Consider the following 19,661-nt stretch of genomic DNA (forward strand, 5'->3'; position numbering starts at 1 on the left):
GGCAACCTCGTGGGCCCTGGGCTCCCGCGGGCGCCACGTGGCTGTGGGGCTTGAAGGAAAAAGCTTGGCTCGCGTTGAATGCTCGCCGCCCAGCGTTTCTTCTCTTCTCAGAAAGCGGTGAAATCGGGCGGCTGTTTACAGCCCTGCGCGTCTTTTATGGCACTCTCCACCCCTACCCCAAGTGCAGGCATAATCACTCCCTCACGCGAGGGGGTGCTTCAAAAGCTCAAAAACGTACTGCACCTACAGAATGATTGGGGCTGAATCCCGAGGTTCTTAGACCCAAATCTCTTACAGTCTTCCCTTTCCTTTTAATTCTAGATGAAAACATTAAAAACAAAAAACAAAAAAACTTCCTCTGTTCAAGTCTATAAATAGTGTTTGTGTGTGGGGTGGTACCAATAGAAATATATAGAACTAAAAATTTAAGGATTATTCCCTAAGCCTATCAAGATTTTTGAGATGAAAGCTAGCTATCCGGAGACCCAAGTTACATTGTTAATATACTGACATCTCCATCTTAAAAAGGAGGAATAAATGTCTTGGTAAGCTTGAACATATTTCATAAAGCTTTTAAAAAAGTTTACTGTTGGCAATATATGAAAATAATAGCTTACTATGTGTCACCTGCATTATCACTAATCCTCAGTATAATCCAATTAGATAGGTTAATTATCTACATTTTGAACACCAGGAAACTGAGACCCAGAGAAGCTAAGTGACTTTCCTTCGATGATGGAGACTGAACCTAGATCTGTTTCGCCTACAGCCCATGCTACCAATGTCTTAAACAAGAGTTAAGAAATAGATTTCCAGACTGAGTCACAAACACTGACACTCAAACACTGGGGGTAAAGGAAGAAAAACATTGTAAATGTAATCATGATGGGAATTTTTTTAAAGGTGTCCTTTTTAGTGGTTGACAAATCCATTAAAATTAAAGTCAACAGAATTAACAGGTAGAATAAATGTAGTAAACCATGCCTGACGTATAGGAAACATTTTCTGGTTTTAATGGTTAATTGAATCTAAAAGCTTCTTCTTATGAAAACTGAAGATAAAGGTTTTCAAGAAAGCACAAGGAGTCAGAAATGAGAATGGGGATATAACATTTTTAACAAGTATTTTTTTTTTTTAAGATTTCATTTATTTATTTGAGAGAGAGAGTGAGAGAATACATGAGCGGTGGGGAGGACTGCAGAGGGAGAGGGAGAGGCACACTCCCCGCTGAGCAAGGAGCGTGGGACTTGATACCAGGACCCTGAGATCATGACCTGAGCCAAAGGCAGACGCTTAACCGACTGAGCCACCCAGGCGACCCATTTAATGAGTATTTTTTAATTGCAAGTTATTTGTAAAACAAATTTGAAAGTCATAATGAAATAAATACAATTCTACTAAAGTACTAAAACTGACAATAGTAAAAACACTTCATTATCTTAAATTTGGACTTTATATACTTTTATATTTTCTGTGATTTTATCATGAACATTCAGCATATTTCTTTATTCTTTCTCTTATCCGCAACTTTTTTTAGTCCAGTCTTATTTCAATACCATGATCCTTCCCCCTGAATCAATGTGATTGAAAACCACTACATAAAACGGAAAAAGAGGTTGTCAGAAATAGCAAATTAATAATTTAAATACCAATGGGTTTATCTTTTTTTTAAAATTTGACAGAGAGAGACACAGCGAGAGAGGGAACACAAGCAGGGGGAGTGGGAGAGGGGGAAGCAGGCTTCCCGCTGAGCAGGGAGCCCGACCCGGGACTCGATCCCAGGACCCTGGGATCATGACCTGAGCCGAAGGCAGACGCTTAACGACTGAGCCACCCAGGCGCCCCTTTTTAAAAATTTTGAAGGTTCTATTCTTAAGTAATTTCTACACCCAACATGGGGCTTGAACTTAGAACCTCAGATCAACAGTTGACTGCTTTTCCAACTGAGCCAGCCAGGTCCCCCCAACAGGTTTATCTTAAATCATGGACAAAAATACTAAGTTATATAACAATCACAGAATTAGATGAAAGAATGGGCCCTTTCTATTCCCTGGTGGTGGTGGTGGTGGTGGTGGAAGAAATTATCAATTAGCCACTAACACCAACTAGGAATTAGTATCATGAATTTTAAAGGGTATTTGGTGCCATCTACTGGAGATCAAGTAGTACAAAACAAAGATTTTGTTTTGTTTTTCTAGAAATTATTTTACACAAATGTACACAATGTCTAGTTAATCTAAGATAATCTAGAAGTATAGGTTTTGAAGAAAGAAGTAAAAATCCTAAAACAAAGAATAAGTGGTAACCCCCAGCACCCAGTGCCTCAAAGGCATTATAAAAGCATTGACTACTAGGCACAAACCCAAAAGTGAAAAAATGGGAATTCCAGAATGTTTGCACCTAAACTTTGTGACCAGAATTTTAAATAAAAAGTTATGCATGAATATGGGCTGTCCAAAAATAGTTCACATTTTCAAGTAGGCATCAAGATAAACTAATAGAACTGGGAAGGAGAAAGAAAATGCTGAAAATGCAGAAGCATAAACACAGAAGATATTATACTTGTTAATCTTTACTGCATCTTTTATTTTTATTTATTTTTTTTAAAGATTTTATTTATTTATTTGAGACAGAGAGAATGAGAGAGAGAGAGAGCACATGAGAGGGGGGAGGGTCAGAGGGAGAAGCAGGCTCCCTGCCGAGCAGGGAGCCCGATGTGGGACTCAATCCAGGGACTCCAGGATCATGACCTGAGCCGAAGGCAGTCGCTTAACCAACTGAGCCACCCAGGCGCCCCTTACTGCATCTTTTAGAAGGCTAAGACCCAGCCTCCTTTGAGGGCCAGGAAGGCATAAGATAGTATGTAAATGCCAATGCCAAATGGCAGGCTCATTAAATGCTATGGGAATTGTGATACAGAGATGCCTCTTCAGTGAATCCCTCAGAGTGGCAGGAAGACTACTGTTGTATTATAATCCTTAAATGTCTAAAAAGTTCCAAGCTGTGGGAATTAAAAAAAAACTCTATTTGTAACTGAGCTTGACACCTAACCACCACGACATTAAAATGAATTTTGTTTTATATGTTTCTGAGAAATTGATTTTATTCTTTGAAGTATAAAAATCAGGACTGAAATTTGCTACTTCCCTAATATTAATCCCCTTCTTTGTGGCTACTTTGGATGCTCTGATATCATAGTATTATTGGATGATCTAGTATCATGATATAAGCTTTAAAAACCTTTTAAAATGCTACTTTCCAAAAATTACTTACTCCACGAATTATTTGTGATTTTAAAAACAGCAACAGCTAAACAAACAGTGGTAGTACATTCCACAAAACACTATGGTAGCAGTTAAAAAAAGTAGAGGTATATATATTGGCATAGAAAGACCTCCAATGCAGTGTTGAGTAAATAAGCTGTAAAATGTTCCTGTAGTATATAATTTATGTGTAAAAAAAAAAAAAAAAAAAAGCCCAAACTATGTACTTTCCTCCTTTGCAACTTTGTTACATACATAGGTACATGGGCATAAGTCTGGAAGGATATACTGCAAAGGATTCACAGTGAAGGAGCAATAGGACCAGGACTGTGGGTACTGTTCAAAAGGGGTTTTGCTCTGTCATAATGTTTTAAAATTTTTACAGGAAAAAAATGTGTCCATTTATTACTTGGGTAACTAAAGGTTAACACAAAGATCAAAGGAAGTGGTTAAGTGAAAAAAAAGGTTACTGAACTCTTTTCATGGATTGAGCAGATATTTTTGGGTGCTTTACTCTGTGCCAGGAACTTTGTGGTGCTGGGGCTACAGCAACAAACAAGACAGAAGCCCCAGTTCTCAGAGCCGGATGTCTAGTGTAAGAACCAGACTGTAATAAATGAATACAGTATGTCAGGCAGTGATAATTGCTGTTAGGAAAAGGAAACTTTGCACAGCATAGGAAGAAACTAAGCTTCACATATGCTGGTGGGAATGTAAAATAGTGCAGCTGCTTGTGAAAACCGTTTGACATTACCTCAAAAAGTCAAACATTAATAATATGATCCAGCAATTCCACGCCTAGTTATATACCCAAGAGAACTGAAAATATGTTCATACAAAAACTTGTATACTAATGTTCATAGCATCATTATTTATAAAAGCCAGAAAGTAAAGTACAAATGCCCATCAACTGATGGATTATAAAAATGTGGTAGATTCACAGAATACTGACCATAAACAAGGAATGAAATAATGACACATGCTACAATATGAACAAGCCTTGAAAACACTATGTTAAGTGAAAGAAGCCAGATATAAAAGGCCACATACTGTATGATTCTATTTATATGAAATGTCCAGAATAGGCACATCTTTAGAGACAAAATGTATGTAAGTGGTTTCAGGGGTGGGGAATGAGGGTGGCACAGAGGGATGAAGAGTGACTGTTAATTGGGTATGGGGTCTCTTTGGGGTGATGATACATAACTGAATATACCAGGGGCACCTGGGTGGCTCAGGTCATGGTCCCAGGGTCCTGGGATTGAGCCCCACGTTGGGCTCCCTGCTAAACGGGGAGCCTGTTTCTCCCTCTCCCTCAGCCCCTCCTCCTGCTTGTGTTGTTTCTCAAGTAAATAAAATCTTAAAAAAAAATAACTGAATATACTAAAACCCACTGAAATGGTACCACTGTAAAAGGGTGAATTTTAGCTCAATTTTTTAAATGTTAAAATAAGTAGAGCAGGGTAAAGGGATAGAGGGAAGCAGTGTTGCTATTTTGGATACGATGGTCAGGAATGACCTTATTTTGGGCAGAGACCTAGAGCTACCCAAGCAAATTGGGGTGGAAGTCGGGGAGCAGAAAGGAACATTCCATGAGGAAGAGCAAGTGCGAAGACTCTTGAGGTAGATTCACATGTGTTCTCAAGGAACAGCAGGTCAGCAGCATGGCTAAAGGCAGCAGCAAGGGGGTGAGACTATGGGAAGCCAGGGTTCAGACAGTATAGGGCTGTACATTATAGTAAGGACTGGACTTTATTCTATTTTTTTATAGATTTCTTTTAGTGAGAGAGTGAGAGCAAGAGAGAGTGACTGCATGGAGGTGGGGGGGAGGATGACAGAGGGAGAAGAGATAATCCCAAGCAGACTCTGCAGTGTGGAGCCTTGACGCTGGGCTCCATCTCATGACACTGAGTTCATGACCTGAGCTGAAATCATGACCTGATGCACATTTTAAAAGGTTCACCTCTGCTGCTGGGTGGAGAATAAACTAAGGCAGCAAGAGAGGCTATTGCAGTAGTCCAAACAAGACAGATGACTTATATGTTAGTCTAGGTGGTTAAGTGGTCGGATTCAACGTCTATCAAATCACCATGATGTATACTTTAAATATCTTAAAATTTTATGTGTCAATTTTACCTCAGTAAATCTGTGAGGGGGGGGGACAGCAGTTGGATTCAAAATATACTCTGAGGTTAGAGCCAAAAAGTTTGCTAATGAATGCAGGGTATGAGAGAGCGGAGTCAAAGATGACCCTAAGGATTTCAGTCTGAGCAAAGGAGTGAGAGGATGGGCCATTTACTGAGATGGGGAAGCCTCAGAGGCAGCTAGGCAGGGAAATGAGAATTCAGCCAACCTTAACTTTAAGGTGCCTAATAATCTAGGCACATAGTTGCACAATTGCACAATCCCTGCAATTCAGTAAAATGGCCAGGCTGGAAGAGAGCCATGGCTGAAGATGTTTGAAGCCACATTGAAGGCTCACTAAGGAAGAGAATGGAGAGTCCAGGAATTAAACCCCAGAGCACTCCAACATTTAGATGCTTAGAAAGAGAAGATGTGGTACAATTTATGTCTGAGAAGCAGCAGCTTGTTAGGGGAAGACAAAGATGCTCCATATTTGTTCTTACAGAATCAGATGATCTGATGGATAAAACTTCCTTTAAACCAGGACTTCCCGGGGCGCCTGGGTGGCTCAGTCGGTTCAGCATATGACTCTTGATTTCGGCTCAGGTCATGATCTCAGGGTCATGGGATTGAGCCCTGCGTCGGGCTCCACGCTCAGCACAGTCTGCTTGTCCCTCTCCCTCTGCTCCTCCCCAGTGCTCATGCTCTTTATCTCTTAAAATAAATAAAAAATCTTAAAAAACAAAAAACAGGACTTCCTTTGGGATCATAGGTATCTTATCTCTGGCTTTTCAGATGTCTTCCTCTTCCATTTCTTGGTGTTAGCTCACGGAGAGCAAACCTACTGACCTACGAGGTATTCTCATGTTACTTCTTTACAAAGTATGCTGCTTTGAGGATCTCAAGTCAAATCTCTATTAACACCACACTAAGATGACAATCCAAAATTCTGTAATTTGGTCTTCGGTATATTATTTTATCCCAGAAGTTTTAGCTTCCTTATTAAAACCACAGTTGTATCTGCCTTCCTTAAGTGTGCACAAATGTGGTCAGAAATAGTCCTTATCATGGATAATTTAGAGACACACAGCTCAGCTGGCAAAAACTCCAAGCAAAATAATCTAACCACCTAGGGGCAGGGACACTTGTGCAATGGGTATTACAAATTGTGCAACTGATATAGCATAAATCCCCATATTTTCTGCTTTTATGGTCTGAATAGCCTCAGCTTTCTCATCTGGGAAATGGAGATAATACTACCTTCTCTATCTCATAAAGATTAAATAAACCAAGGTGCTCTGTGTACTGTATTATGCAATGCAGTCACACTATTATTTTCTTTACAGGAAATGAATTTGCCAGGAAAGTTTTTAAAGAACTACAATAGGTGGTCAAATTTCAGATGCAATAAGGATTTACAATCCAGCTAAAAATGCTTATAAAATCATTTACATATAAGGATAGTGATTATAGAATTTATTTTATTTTTTAAAGATTTTTATTTATTTATTTGACAGAGAGAGAGAGAGACAGCAAGAGAGGGAACACAAGCAGGGGGAGTGGGAGAGGGAGAAGCAGGCTTCCCGCGAAGCAGGGAGCCTGATGCGGGGTTTGATTCCAGGACCCTGGGATCATGACCTGAGCTGAAGGCAGACGCTTAACAACTGAGCCACCCAGGCGCCCCTAGAATTCTTTTTTTAAAGATTTTATTTTTTTTAAAGTAATCTCTACACCCAATGTGGGGCTCTAACTCATAACCCCGAGATCAAGAGTCACATGCTTCACTGAAAGAGCCAGCCAGGTGCCCCAAAATTTTTAAAAATAGTGAAAGACTTAAAAAAATGATGTGAGTGCCCATCAATAAGGACTATTAAATTATAGTCCATCCTATAATGAACTGTAACTGCTGCCCTTAATAAATAGAGGCACTATTACATGTACTGATAAGAAACAATCTTGGGGCACCTGGGTGGATCAGTTGGTTAAGTGTCTGACTCTTGACCTCACCTCAGGTCTTGATCTCAGGGCTGTGAGTTCAAGCCCTGCATTGGGCTCTATGCTAGGTGTGAAGCCTACTTAAAATAAAATAAAAAATAAAAAAAGAAAAAAGAAAAAGAAACAATCTGAAGATATACTAGTAAATAAAAAAGGATAGGTGCAGAATAATGTGTAGAGTCTGCTTACATTTGAATAATAAAGTAAGATAAGTACACATATATGTTCGTGTATATATGGAATATCTCTGAAAGGATGCACAGTTAGCTCTTCACTACATACCCCGTATGTTTGTATTACTTAACTCAAAAATAAAGTAAAATAAAATCTAACCACAGAGCCTCAAATATCAGCAAGATATGAAACAGAATGGGTAGTGGTTGTTATCTTCAATATAAAAAGGGCTTCCCTCAACTAAGAAAAAGAAAAGCTTGCCAAAAGACAAGTGGATCCAAGACTTGGAATTAGTATTTCACAAGAATATATATATATATATATATATATATATGGTTAACACATTTTTTAAATGTTCATCCTCCTTAGAAACTGAACAAATTAAGACCAAATACTATTTTACCCACCAGATTGGAAATTAAAAAAGTATTACACCTGACATTGGTGCACATACATGAAGTCGGTATGCTCATACTTCACTGGTGAGAGTTGGTTGTTACCTTTCTAGCCATACATACATCAAAAGCCTTAAGACATGCACACATACCCCTTTATCTCACCCAGCAATGCCAGATCTAGAAGAGAACCTGAGGAAATAATGCAACAAGTACCCCTGGGTGGCTTAGTCGTTAAGCGTCTGCCTTCAGCTCAGGTCATGATCCCAGGGTCCTGGGATCGAGCCCCGCATCGGGCTCCCTGCTCCTCGGGAAGCCTGCTTCTCCCTCTCCCACTCCCCCTGCTTGTGTTCCCTCTCTCGCTGTGTCTCCCTCTGTCAAATAAATAACTAAAATCTTTAAAAAAAAAAAAAAGTACAAAAAGATATATGTAACACGGATACTACTCACAGTTTTAATTAAAACAGCAAGTCATGGGGGGGAAGCCAAAGTTTGCTCATAAAAGACTAGTTAATAAATTATGGTACACCAAGTAGCTAAACTTAACTAAAAGTTAAATTTCTAAATAACATGTAAGAGTATTAAAAACTGTTCACAGTACCTGGGAGAAAAAAGATTAGCAAAAGAGAACAGCATATAAATTCTGATATAATGGGTGGGAGCAATAAATATACAACACAGGAGTCTGGAAAGATATATACCAAAATATTGATTGTTTCTGGGGGTAGATTATAGGTGATTTTTGGCTTTTCTTTTTACTTTTGGGTTTCTCCCAAGTTTTTATATAATAAGCATATATTGCTTTTAAAATGAAGAAAAACAATAAATGGAGGAAATAATTGGGGAAAAAACCACAGAAGATACAAAAATCCAGTTATTTGTAAATTACTAATGAAATCTAAATCTATGTAGAAAAAAAAACTGTGTAGGGGGACAATTTTACATAGCAATACAAATATTTATCAAATACAAAAGGGTAGAAATACTGCTTTATTTGAGAAACTTACATCCAAATTACTTTTATGTGTTTTAAAAAGTCCTAACAGGCATCCAAGAAGAAAACATATACAGCTTCCACAACAATAAGAACCAAAAAATAGGGCTGATGATTGCCCCAAATGATATTTCCTAAAAGAAAAAAATGCAGTATTTAACTTTCCTTTTTGTGAGTCAGGGTAAGTGAACTGCACACATCATAAATAAAATTTTCTTACTTTACAAGGAGGAAGGACTGTGATCCTGTTTTTTATGCATATTAAATATGAAATACAAAATCCACTCTTCTGAACAAGGTAAGGGAAAAAAAAATCATTCTTTAACATTTCAATTCTCATGCAATGAAATCCAAAGGTCTGTTGAATCCGCCTTTTCGATTCATGTACTGCCTATGATGAGAAGAGAAAACTCATTGTTTATTAAAAAAAAATTCCGGACTCCTCTTATAAAATAATAATAATAATATAAATCATCTTTAAATTGGCAAGGTCTAGGGTAAAAAGTATTCATGGTTATTTAATGCACACTTATTAAGGATATTATTTCACTTTCAAAATAACCTAAAGCCTTTCAGATTTCTTTGAAATCCAAATAGAAGTATGGAAATATACTTTCAAAATTATTTGGAAAGATTCTACAGACTTAAAAAAAAAAAAAAAGCTGAAAGTCCATATTTACAGGTAACAATAAGGAAATAGAGAAGAGCTCCAAAATAGGTACCCATCAAGTAAATCCAACTGCATATTGTACTAGTTCTCCTCATTAAGACTTTCTCTGAAAATAATTTTACAAAGGACCATTAAAGATGATTCTGGTCCTCACCTTAACTCACAGAATTCTCAGATCAAATTATACATATTCTAAGTTAATTGGAATATTAGTCTTTTATCAGTGGTAAAGGTTGAGAGAAAGGCATGTTTGAAGATGTCTTGACTTTTCAATTCATTAGGAATTCAGTGAGATTTCAGGTATGGATTGTTTTTTCCTGTGGTATTAATAAAATATGCCTCAATATACTTATACTTATTATATTTATTTATTTATTTATTTTTTTAATTTTTTTTATTGTTATGTTAATCCCCGTACATTACATCATTAGTTTTAGATATAGTGTTCCATGATTCATTGTTTGTGCATAACACCCAGTGCTCCATGCAGAACGTGCCCTCCTCAATACCCATCACCAGGCTAACCCATCCTCCCACCCCCCTCCCCTCTAGAACCCTCAGTTTGTTTTTCAGAGTCCATCGTCTCTCATGGTTCTTCTCCCCCTACTTATACTTATTATATTTAACAAAAATATATTTACAGTTGAAATCCTTACACAATCACTCACAGGATGGCTCTAATTTAAACCTATAATTATAATGAAATTAAAGTCTAAAGATTTGAGATTATGCTGTTCTGAAGAAGGAAAAATGCTGAGCTTTAAAAGATTGAAGCCTTCTCTGTAATAGTTAGTGGTTCACATGTAAATTGGAAATTATTTTAACACACCAGAATATAAGCAAAGAATATCAAGACAAGGGACTATATGGAAACTGCTACATTTCCTATAAACACAACTATCTCATAAATAAATACTTTCCCAAGCACCTAATTTATATCATTAGTTCAAACATAATAATGGGGGCTAAGCATACCTGTACTTCCTCTTCTGAGACACATTTATGGCATAAGCATTTACAGAGCCATCCACCTTTTTCCCCTAGAGAAAAGCAATAAACAAATATAAAAAATGGGAAGGATATATTAAATGCCTCAAAGAGCTGGATCCTATAGACATACTTAAATGGCAAAATCCATTTAAGAATGAGGAAGCCCAGGGGCACGTGGGTGGCTCAGTCATTAAGCATCTGCCTTCAGCTCAGGTCATGATCCCAGTGTCCTGGGATCCAGCCCCACGTCGGGCTCCCTGCTCGGCGGGGAGCCTGTTTCTCCCTCTCCCACTTACTCTGCTTGTGTTCTCTCTCTCTCTCACTGTGTCCTGTGTCTCTCTGTCAAATAAATAAATAAAATCTTAAAAAAAAAAAAAAAAAAAAGAATGAGGAAGCCCAGGGGCGCCTGGGTGGCTCAGTCGTTAAGTGTCTGCCTTCGGCTCGGGTCATGATCCCAGGGTCCTAGGATCGAGCCCTGCGTTGGGCTCCCTGCTCAGCAGGGAGCCTGTTTCTCCCTCGCCCACTCCCCCTGCTTGTGTTCCCTCTCTCGCTATCTCTCTCTCTGTCAAACTAAAACAAAACAAAAAACAAAAAAAAACTTTAAGAATGAGGAAGCCCAATGAAAGAATTTTCAGATACTGATGATATTCCATGAACTCCCATGTATTACAACTCTGTTCCCATTTTTACAGTCACACATAATCTAAGATATTCAAATATTCAAGTCAACAAACATTCATGGTATATATATTTATATGCAAGGCATGCAGAGAAATAGGGTAGCAGAGCCTAACCTTTTTTGGTCCAAGAATTCTTTGAAACCAAATACCAGTTATGGATATTTTCTCTAGAAAAATTTAACTTATGACAGCTCATAGCTTTCTCAAATCACAGCTGCAACAGTCACCATTAATTCAGATCTCATTTCTTGCACAGGCCTTGAAATTTTGATTTTTAAATCACGAATCAGAATACAGGGGCGCCTGGGTGGCTCGGTCGATTGAGTGTACCACTCTTGGTTTCGGCTCAGGCCATGATCTCAGGGTCGTAGGATGGAGCACGGCATGGGACTCCACGCTCAGCTGGGGGTCTACTTGGGATTCTCTCCCTCTCCCTCTGCCCCTCCCACCTCCCCTCTTAGATAAATCTTAAAAAAAATCAGAATACAGAATAACAGATGCTAATGTTAAGTGTCACTTTTATCTTAGCCTTTCTTATGTGGTATCTACCCTCTTTTTCACTAATTCCTTTATAGGTCCTTTGATTTGGCCAAGTTAACTCATCATTTGCTGTTTCTCCTATCTAAATTGCCTTCTCAACCCCCATCCAAGAACCCCAACCATCTGGTTCTTATCCATCATTCAAGGGCCAATTCAAGTGGTCCAGCTGCCAGAAATCACCCTCTACCCTTCCATAAAATGTTAACTGTGCTTCCCTCATAATACCTTCCATTTTCTACCTTGCATTATCATGATCCATATACATGATGTTACCTTCCCTGAGATTGAAAGCTTCTTGTTGGAGGGATATGGATGCATGTCACCTTTGCATTCTCACATCCTAGGCCCTGAACTTGCAGGTGCTCAGAAAACAACTGTTATAAAATATATGAACACCACCGATTAATGCCATCTCTTTCATACACATACACACACACACACGTGACCTCCAATTCCCTCCCTCCCTCCCCCATTATTACTCAAGGGAGTATACCCTAACTGCATAGCACACTTACTAGATATTTGTGTTAGGATAAAAAAAGGATTCTTATCCACTGCCCTGAAGTCATGCACAGGTAAGATACATATTTGAGGTGGAGCTAAAATAAATGTATTTGGGGGCACCTGGGTGGCTCAGTTGGTCAAGTGTCTGACTCTGACTCGTCAGGTCATGATCTGGGGGTTGTGGGATTGAGCCCTGTGTTGGGCTCTGCACTCAGTGGTTCTGCTGGAGATTCTCTCTCTCTCCCTTTGCCCCTCTCCCTGCTCACACTCTCTCCAAAAATGAATAAATATATCTTAAAAAAAAAAATGTATTTGGTCTTACTTTTCTATTCCTGTTTTCACTACATTGTGGGGGTGTGGTGAGGAGAGTAGAATACTACTAGGTATATTACTTGAGGTGTACAGTTTTGCCCTCCCAAGAACAGGAAGTAGGTATGATTTGGAAAGACTGGCTTAGGAAAAAAATAAATGATGCTAACCATTTTAGTAAGTCCAATTCCTAAAGGATTATTGGTTTTTGAAAACTACTTGCAGAGTTGTGTATTATTAGTCTGTTTTGATTTACATGCTGAAATAGAAAATTATCCATTAATAAACATAACCAAACTTTGAAACATTCTAGAATGTGAAAATGGAAGGCAAAATAAGTGACTACATTGGCACATGAAAAGGTACCACCATAGATCTATGATGAAATATCACAAGATACACATTACTGAAAAGCAAATGAACTGAGAGGCTTAATAACTGATGGCCATGAAGCCAACTGCATACAAAGTAAATTAACATCCTTGTACATGTCCTTAAGAAAACAACTGACATCATTTGTTCTCATGGTACTCCTTAATTTTTATGGGATCTATGAATTCTTATCTATTTTTTTCCTTTATAAACAAACACCTTCAGCATAGACTACAGTTAAAAGTATGGCTCCATTTTTACATCTGATTCTCAGAATTTCAAACTTAACAGGCAAAGGTAAACCCGCTGCCCCAGCCTCACCCCAAGAAAATAATTCTGATAGGTTCCCTTCCTGTTTTCTTTTAAAAACAGCAAAATTATAGTTGTTTTACTTTGGAGATATTTTTGTGCACCCAGTGTACATATTAATAAACCATTTCACTTATAAAATACTCTTTGGAAAAACAAATAAGGATTTGGTGTACTCAAGGAAAAAAAACTAATACATAAACTGCATTAAATTCCAAAATGGGAAATAACCATTTGTGAAAACAAGAGCTTATAATTTTTTTTTTTTTTTAAGATTTTATTTATTTACTTGACAGAGAGAGAGAGAGAGTACAAGCAGGCGGAGTGGCAGGCAGAGGGAGAGGGAGAAGCAGGACCCCCACTGAGCAGGGAGCCTGATGCGGGCTCAATCCCAGGACCCTGGGCTGAAGGCAGATGCTTAACCGACTGAGCCACCCAGGTGCCCCAGAATTCATAATTTTCTTACCTCAAAACAGTAATGCCTCAGTATTCCTCTTGAGTTATACACTGTCATTTTATAAACATGTGAGCCCTACATAATCACAACCATTAGTAAGAAACTTTTACAGCATCTACGATTAGCCCATTCCATTCAAGGATTAGGGGAAGTGGATTATTTTTGACAATTTTTCTTAAAAATCTCAATTTCCATTTACAAAACTACATGAACTTAAGATTCTAGAGAATGTTTTTAAACCATATTCTCAAAGAAAATATATACTCCTTCCACACATACTCTCCTTCTCTCTATTCTTACTAGCTCCCTCTCTCTATCCCTTCTCTCCTCTTTCCACATCCTCTCTCCATCTCCCCTCCCCCCATTTGTCTTTCCATCACATCTCCCTATGTCTTTCTACTCTTTCCCCCCTCCTTCCCTATAATCCCTTCTCTTCACCTTCCTCTCCACAAACCCCCCCTCTTTTTCCTCCCCCACTTCCTTATTCTCTTCAGTATTATGATCAAGGCTAGACAGCATTCACTTTCCAATCCTTCCCCCTTCTGAGCTATGAGATATATACAGCTACCCAATGTCATCGTTCTCTGCAGCTGAACTTCATTCTTGTTTCACAGCACTTTCCCTTCCCAGAACCTTTTCTTGGTTAACCCTATCCCCCAGTCTTTCAGCCTGTCACTTTGGAGTCACCACTGACTACTCACTCCCACTACCACAACCACCACCAACAACTCTGGCTCCTGAGTAGACTCAATATTCTGGCCTCAGTTCAGGCCTTCATCATCTTTCACTTGCATGACCCAGCAGTTCTTCCTGCCTCCAATCTAACCTGTCTCCCATCTGTCCTCCATGTTGTCCTGGCTCATCTTTCTAAATGCACATATCATTGCTTCCTCTCCTCAACACCTAAAGAATTAACTCTAAATTCCTTGGTATGTCTAAGAGTATCAAAAGCTTCCACAATTTGCTTCCTATCCTACTTTCTAGCCTCATTCATAGCCACCAGCCTATCAGCACCCTTTTACCAGTCACTGAATTTGAAATTCCCACAATACCCTATGCTCCTTCATGCCTACATAGCATTTTCATGAGTTCTTCCCTCTACTTCAAATGATCTTCCTCCTCTTCATCTGATCACCTTGAAGATCAAACTTAAACATCAGGCGAACACTCCCTGAATTCTAATGGCAGCTCAGTGCTTCCTTCTCTGGCTCTCAATGCCCTTCACACAGATACTTCATGTCTTCTAAAGGAAAAAACTTGTATGAATGGAAGAAATTATAAGCAACATTAAAAGAATATGGAAAAATGTGACAGTAATAATGGATTAATTCAAATCAGAATGTTTAACTGGCTATGTGTTTTACTTACTTTGGTGGAGTCAAAAGAGGCAAATCCCATTAATTTCATCATTTCTATTTCTTCCTCTGTTTTGCCCTCTAAGTCCTCCTCTGCAAAAAATAACACAAAAATACAAATTTTTTTAAAACTCTATCATTTTATATATAGGCATCCCACCTTCCCAAAGTTTGTGGTACACCACTTTGCTTTTAGAAAAGACCTACATTAGGGGCACCTGGATGGCCTAGTTGGTTAAGCGTCCAATTCTTGGTTTTGGCTCAGGTCATGATCTCGTAGTTGTGGGGTCCAGCCCCGTGTCGGGCTCCGTGTTCAGTGCGGAGTCTGCTTCAGATTCTTTCTCCCTCTCCCCCTTCCCGCTTGTGCTCGCTCATGCACATACTCTCTCTCTCTCTCTAAAATAAATAAAAAGACCTACATTAGTACTTTTTTTGCTAACCAAAAGAAATGTGAAGAGGATATTTCCTTTTAAGAAAAAAAGCAATTACTGTACCAATGTAGGTCTTTTGTAAAAGCAAAGTGGTGTACCACAAACCTTCAGAAAGCATGGGATACTCTTTGCTTTATGCCATTTCAGCTTAGGAAAGGTTTCATAGGAAGGCTCTACTTTTCTACCAAGGGGCGGGGGACAACGACATGTGTATGTAAAAAGAGAGCTGTCAATAGATTAATAGTTACTCCAGGGTGCCTGGGTGGCTCAGTCAGTTAAGCGTCTGCCTTCGGCTCAGGTCACGGTCCCAGGTCCTAGGATTGAGCCCTACATCGGGCTCCCTGCTCAGCAGGGAGTCTGCTTCTGCCTCTCCCGTCTCTCCTCTCTGTTCATGTTCTCGCTTGCTATCTCTCTCTCAAAAAAAAAAAATACATAAAATCTTAAAAAAAAAAAATAGTTACTCCACCTCAGCAGCAGAGAACACACAAAACAATTAGCTAAAGGACTAAGAAATTGGAAAAAATTCCTCTTCAGTTTGGACACAATGTAACTTAAGATGCACGGAGGGAATACGCTCTACATCCTCCATCAGAAGAGACTGCTTAAAAGGACATGCTTGGAGCCTTTGGGCAGGACCACTTTTAATATCAGATACGACACTAGTTTTGAAGGTACTTCCAAAATAGAATATTCTCATGTTTTTAACTGGCCTTCTTATATCAGGAGCACCACAGATAACCAGCAACTAAGGTACAATGATAACAAAATCTCAAAACCATATGAACACTATAAAAAATTTAATATTTAAATGTTCCCAAATTATACTTTTATAATTTTATCATGACTAAAGTTTTATGAACAAGGCTGTATTTTTCCTACAGTTATTTATCTAATAACATTACCAGTAATCTGGCGTTCTTTGCTCTTTGTTTCTTTTGTTTCTTTCTTTTCCTCATCTCTTCTTTCTTTCAGTCGAGAAGGGGAAGGAGATGTGGATCTATGTCGTCTTGGGGATCTAATATTTAATAAGTAAAGATATCAGAAGCAGAGACATAACTGGTGACGTGTTGATTGACAAATATATACATGAGCTCCTAAAAGGTAAAGGCTGAACAAAAGCCAGGCTCCAGAGAACCAGGAGTCCATTCCGCATAGCAGAACAAGGCCTAGGTCCTGACTGTTAACGAAAAACCAGAAATATAATTTATTGCTTTAATTATCAGTCTTAGTACAGCTAGGGCTAAAAAAAATTTTTATAGGGCAGAAAAAGAAAAGTTTCTAACAATTACAAATACACAAAAAGTTGACTTAAACAGCAATTGATACTTATTAAGAATCAAGAGTCAGTTTCTAAGGTTCTTTCAAGATCTCACAATCTTGTTTATATATTTGAGTAAACCTTCATCACCAAAAAGTTAGTAAAAACAAAACAGGGCCACCTGGCTGGCTCAGTCCCTGGAGCATGTGACTCTTGATCTCAGGACTGTGAGCTGGAGCCCCAAGTTGGGTATAGAAATTACTTATAAAAATGAAATCTTAAAAAAAAAAAAAAAAGAAAACCAAAATCAAAAAACCCCCAAAATACAAAATCCTTATTTCCTACTCCTGCAAGCTAGTATTTTTCATATATTATTTCTCATTTCTTCCTCAAGGCAACTCTACCGCAAAGAGAGTGTGATGAACTCCATTTTACCAATAGAAATGTTGGGTTTAAAATAAGGTGGGCTTAAGTTCCCCTCATTTCATGAAACTGTAAATCCCTTGTGATAAAAAAAAAAAAACTAAGGGCAGCGACTAGTTTCTTTGGGACTTGTAGTAAAACTTCAGGTTTTTTTCCCTGCACTCACCTGGAGCGTCTTCTGTGCGGGGATCGAGAGCGGCTCCTTCGCCGATCTCTCTCCCGGGACCGGGACCTTTCTCGGCGCCTGCGTTCTCGCTCACGGGATGTGGACCGGGACCGCCTGCGCTCTAATACAAACACACAAAATCTTTTTGCAGACGCAAAATATGACCTCAAATATCTAGAGCTGCGCCGTCCGATGGAAATATAATGCCAGCCATTTCTAGTAGTCACATTAAAAAAGTAAAAAGACACAGAATTAATTTTAACATTGTTATTTGACCCAATATATCCCAATCATTATCATTTTGCCATGTACTCGATATGAGAATTGAGATATTACTTCTTTTTGGTATTTAATAGGAAATCTGCAGTGTATTCTACACTTAACCAGCACTTCCTAATTCGGACTGAGCACATTTTAAGTGCTCAAGAGCCATATACGGATCGCGGCCTCATTCAACTTTTTACAAAATCAAGTTGAAGGTGATAAAGACTAACCAGAGGAGGAAGAACCGAGGGTCTAAGTTGGATCTCCTGATCGAAGTCCTGGGTTCTTTACATCCCACTGCCTCATTTATGGGGGTGGGTGCCAGAAGATATTACGAGGTGAGCTCCCTGGACGCAAAATTCTAAATATCGATTTTCCTATTATATAAACTGGGAAGGAAACTAACATTGAGCATTCAAGAACTAGGCATTACCACATGCTGAGTGTTATGGAATGTGACATTAATTCTCACATCAGTTTTTTAAAGATAGGTAGTACTACCCCCAATGTCTAATTATGGGAATTCGGTCTCAGAAGGGCTGGATGACTTGCACAAGGCCACCCAGAAATTAAGTGAGGGAACCGTGGTCTGATTCTAAATCCCTCAGTCATAAGTATAACAAGTTATTGTATGAGGCTGACAAAGAGTCCGCGAAACTCTTAGAGGAAGGAAAACTGCCTTCAAACCGGACGGCTGAAGAGTAAAGGGCTCAGGTCTTTGTCCCCCCCTCCTCCATCCAACCCCACTCTTCTCCTCCTCAGGAGAAAAGGGCCCTTCTCTCCGCTGCGTTCGTTCTTGGGGTGAGAAGAAGGAGGGGGGGGCCTCGCCTCCGACCAAGCCCCAGATCAAATTCCCTCTGGACTCACCCCTCCGTGGGGAGCGGCTGCGGCTGCGACCCATTCGGAATCTTCCTCCACCTCACCCTGCCCCGGAAACGACTACGCAACAACTTCCGGGAAGGCCGTGTACTGAACTTTCACCGCCGACTGGAAAACGTAGAAACGACTCTGGAGGGTTCCGGCTTCTAAAGAAGTGAAGCTGAGCTGAGCTTGCTTAGAATCGTGCAGCCTGCCCGGGTGGCGCAATTTCTGAGCCCAGACGTTGTCGCCAGGGAGTCTCTAAAAAGCTCCATACAAGCCACATAGCCCAATTTTCGAGTCCTGCTTGCAGATGCTGCTTGCCACCAGAAATTAAGGCCAGATACCAGAAGCCATAGACTCCAAACAAGCCCCCCATGACCCAGTTTTCCACCGCTTTGGTCCAGTTTAGCGGCCGTGCTAACCCTCCACGTGGCCTCCGGATCATTGACATCTAATAGGAGTAACAAAAAACACAGCTACCAGTGCCATGATAGATCTGACTGCACTCATTTAAGGGAAGAGAAGAATTGGCACTCTCATTCTGAGAGGTCTCCTCTCCCCTCAAAAGCTCTGAGGTCCGCTTGCTTACCATCCCCTTAATTCCTTTAACCCCATAAAACCCTGACAGGAGACCTAATAGGAAAAAGGTACCTTTAGAGCATGAGCTCCCCTTCTCTATTCTCTAGCTACTGAATAAATTACCTGGTTGCCCTCAAATATTGTTTCGTTATTTGGCAAACGGTATTGAGTAGAAAAAAAAAAAAAAACAAAAAACCCTGCCACTTTGGTAACAAGATTCTGGTGAGAACAGAGTTTTCATCTCTGCTCATCTAGCCTCACTTTCCTGGTGGCTTCTTAATCTTCTTTGTCCAAAATGGGCTTTAAAATGTGCTACCTGATATTCTCTAAAGGTCTGATAAAAGCTGTATACCCTCCACCCCAATACAGTTCTCATTTTCCCATTTTTCTTTCCAGTTCTTGCCCACAGGCATAGAATAGTTCATACCAAACCAATTCTAGACATAGAATACACAAAGTTTATGTCCACACAGGGAAGCACTATGGTGGGTCAGGAGCCAGGAGCAAGGGGAAAGCATGGGTGAGAGCCTTTATTGTGGTTTTTGCAG

General features: G+C 39.4%; 1 protein-coding gene across 1 annotated transcript; it reads right to left on the reverse strand.

Moving 5' to 3' along the window:
* Positions 1 to 8,923: 8,923 nt before the first annotated feature.
* On the reverse strand, positions 8,924 to 18,630 carry SNRNP27 (small nuclear ribonucleoprotein U4/U6.U5 subunit 27). Its single transcript, XM_032410795.1, has 6 exons — positions 18,541 to 18,630; positions 17,410 to 17,530; positions 16,465 to 16,577; positions 15,145 to 15,224; positions 10,591 to 10,655; positions 8,924 to 9,336 (listed from the first exon to the last, which is right to left on the reverse strand). Exons 1-6 carry the CDS (start codon positions 18,572 to 18,574, stop codon positions 9,282 to 9,284), a joined length of 468 nt encoding a protein of 155 aa, XP_032266686.1. The 5' UTR covers positions 18,575 to 18,630; the 3' UTR covers positions 8,924 to 9,281.
* Between the last annotated feature and the right edge of the window lie 1,031 nt (positions 18,631 to 19,661).

This window comes from Phoca vitulina, unplaced genomic scaffold (genome assembly GCF_004348235.1).
Source record: "Phoca vitulina isolate PV1807 unplaced genomic scaffold, GSC_HSeal_1.0 scaffold12, whole genome shotgun sequence".
NCBI lineage: Eukaryota > Metazoa > Chordata > Mammalia > Carnivora > Phocidae > Phoca > Phoca vitulina.

What these genes read in the sequence shown, in the direction of transcription:
- SNRNP27 (XM_032410795.1), bottom strand. Translation starts at nt 18,574, where the DNA reads ATGGGTCGCAGCCGCAGCCGCTCCCCACGGAGGG. An exon ending in CAGCCGCTCCCCACGGAGGG is followed by an intron (nt 17,531 to 18,540) that starts GTGAGTCCAGAG and finishes TGTTTGTATTAG; the next exon opens with AGCGCAGGCGGTCCCGGTCC. An exon ending in CCGCACAGAAGACGCTCCAG is followed by an intron (nt 16,578 to 17,409) that starts GTGAGTGCAGGG and finishes ATTAAATATTAG; the next exon opens with ATCCCCAAGACGACATAGAT.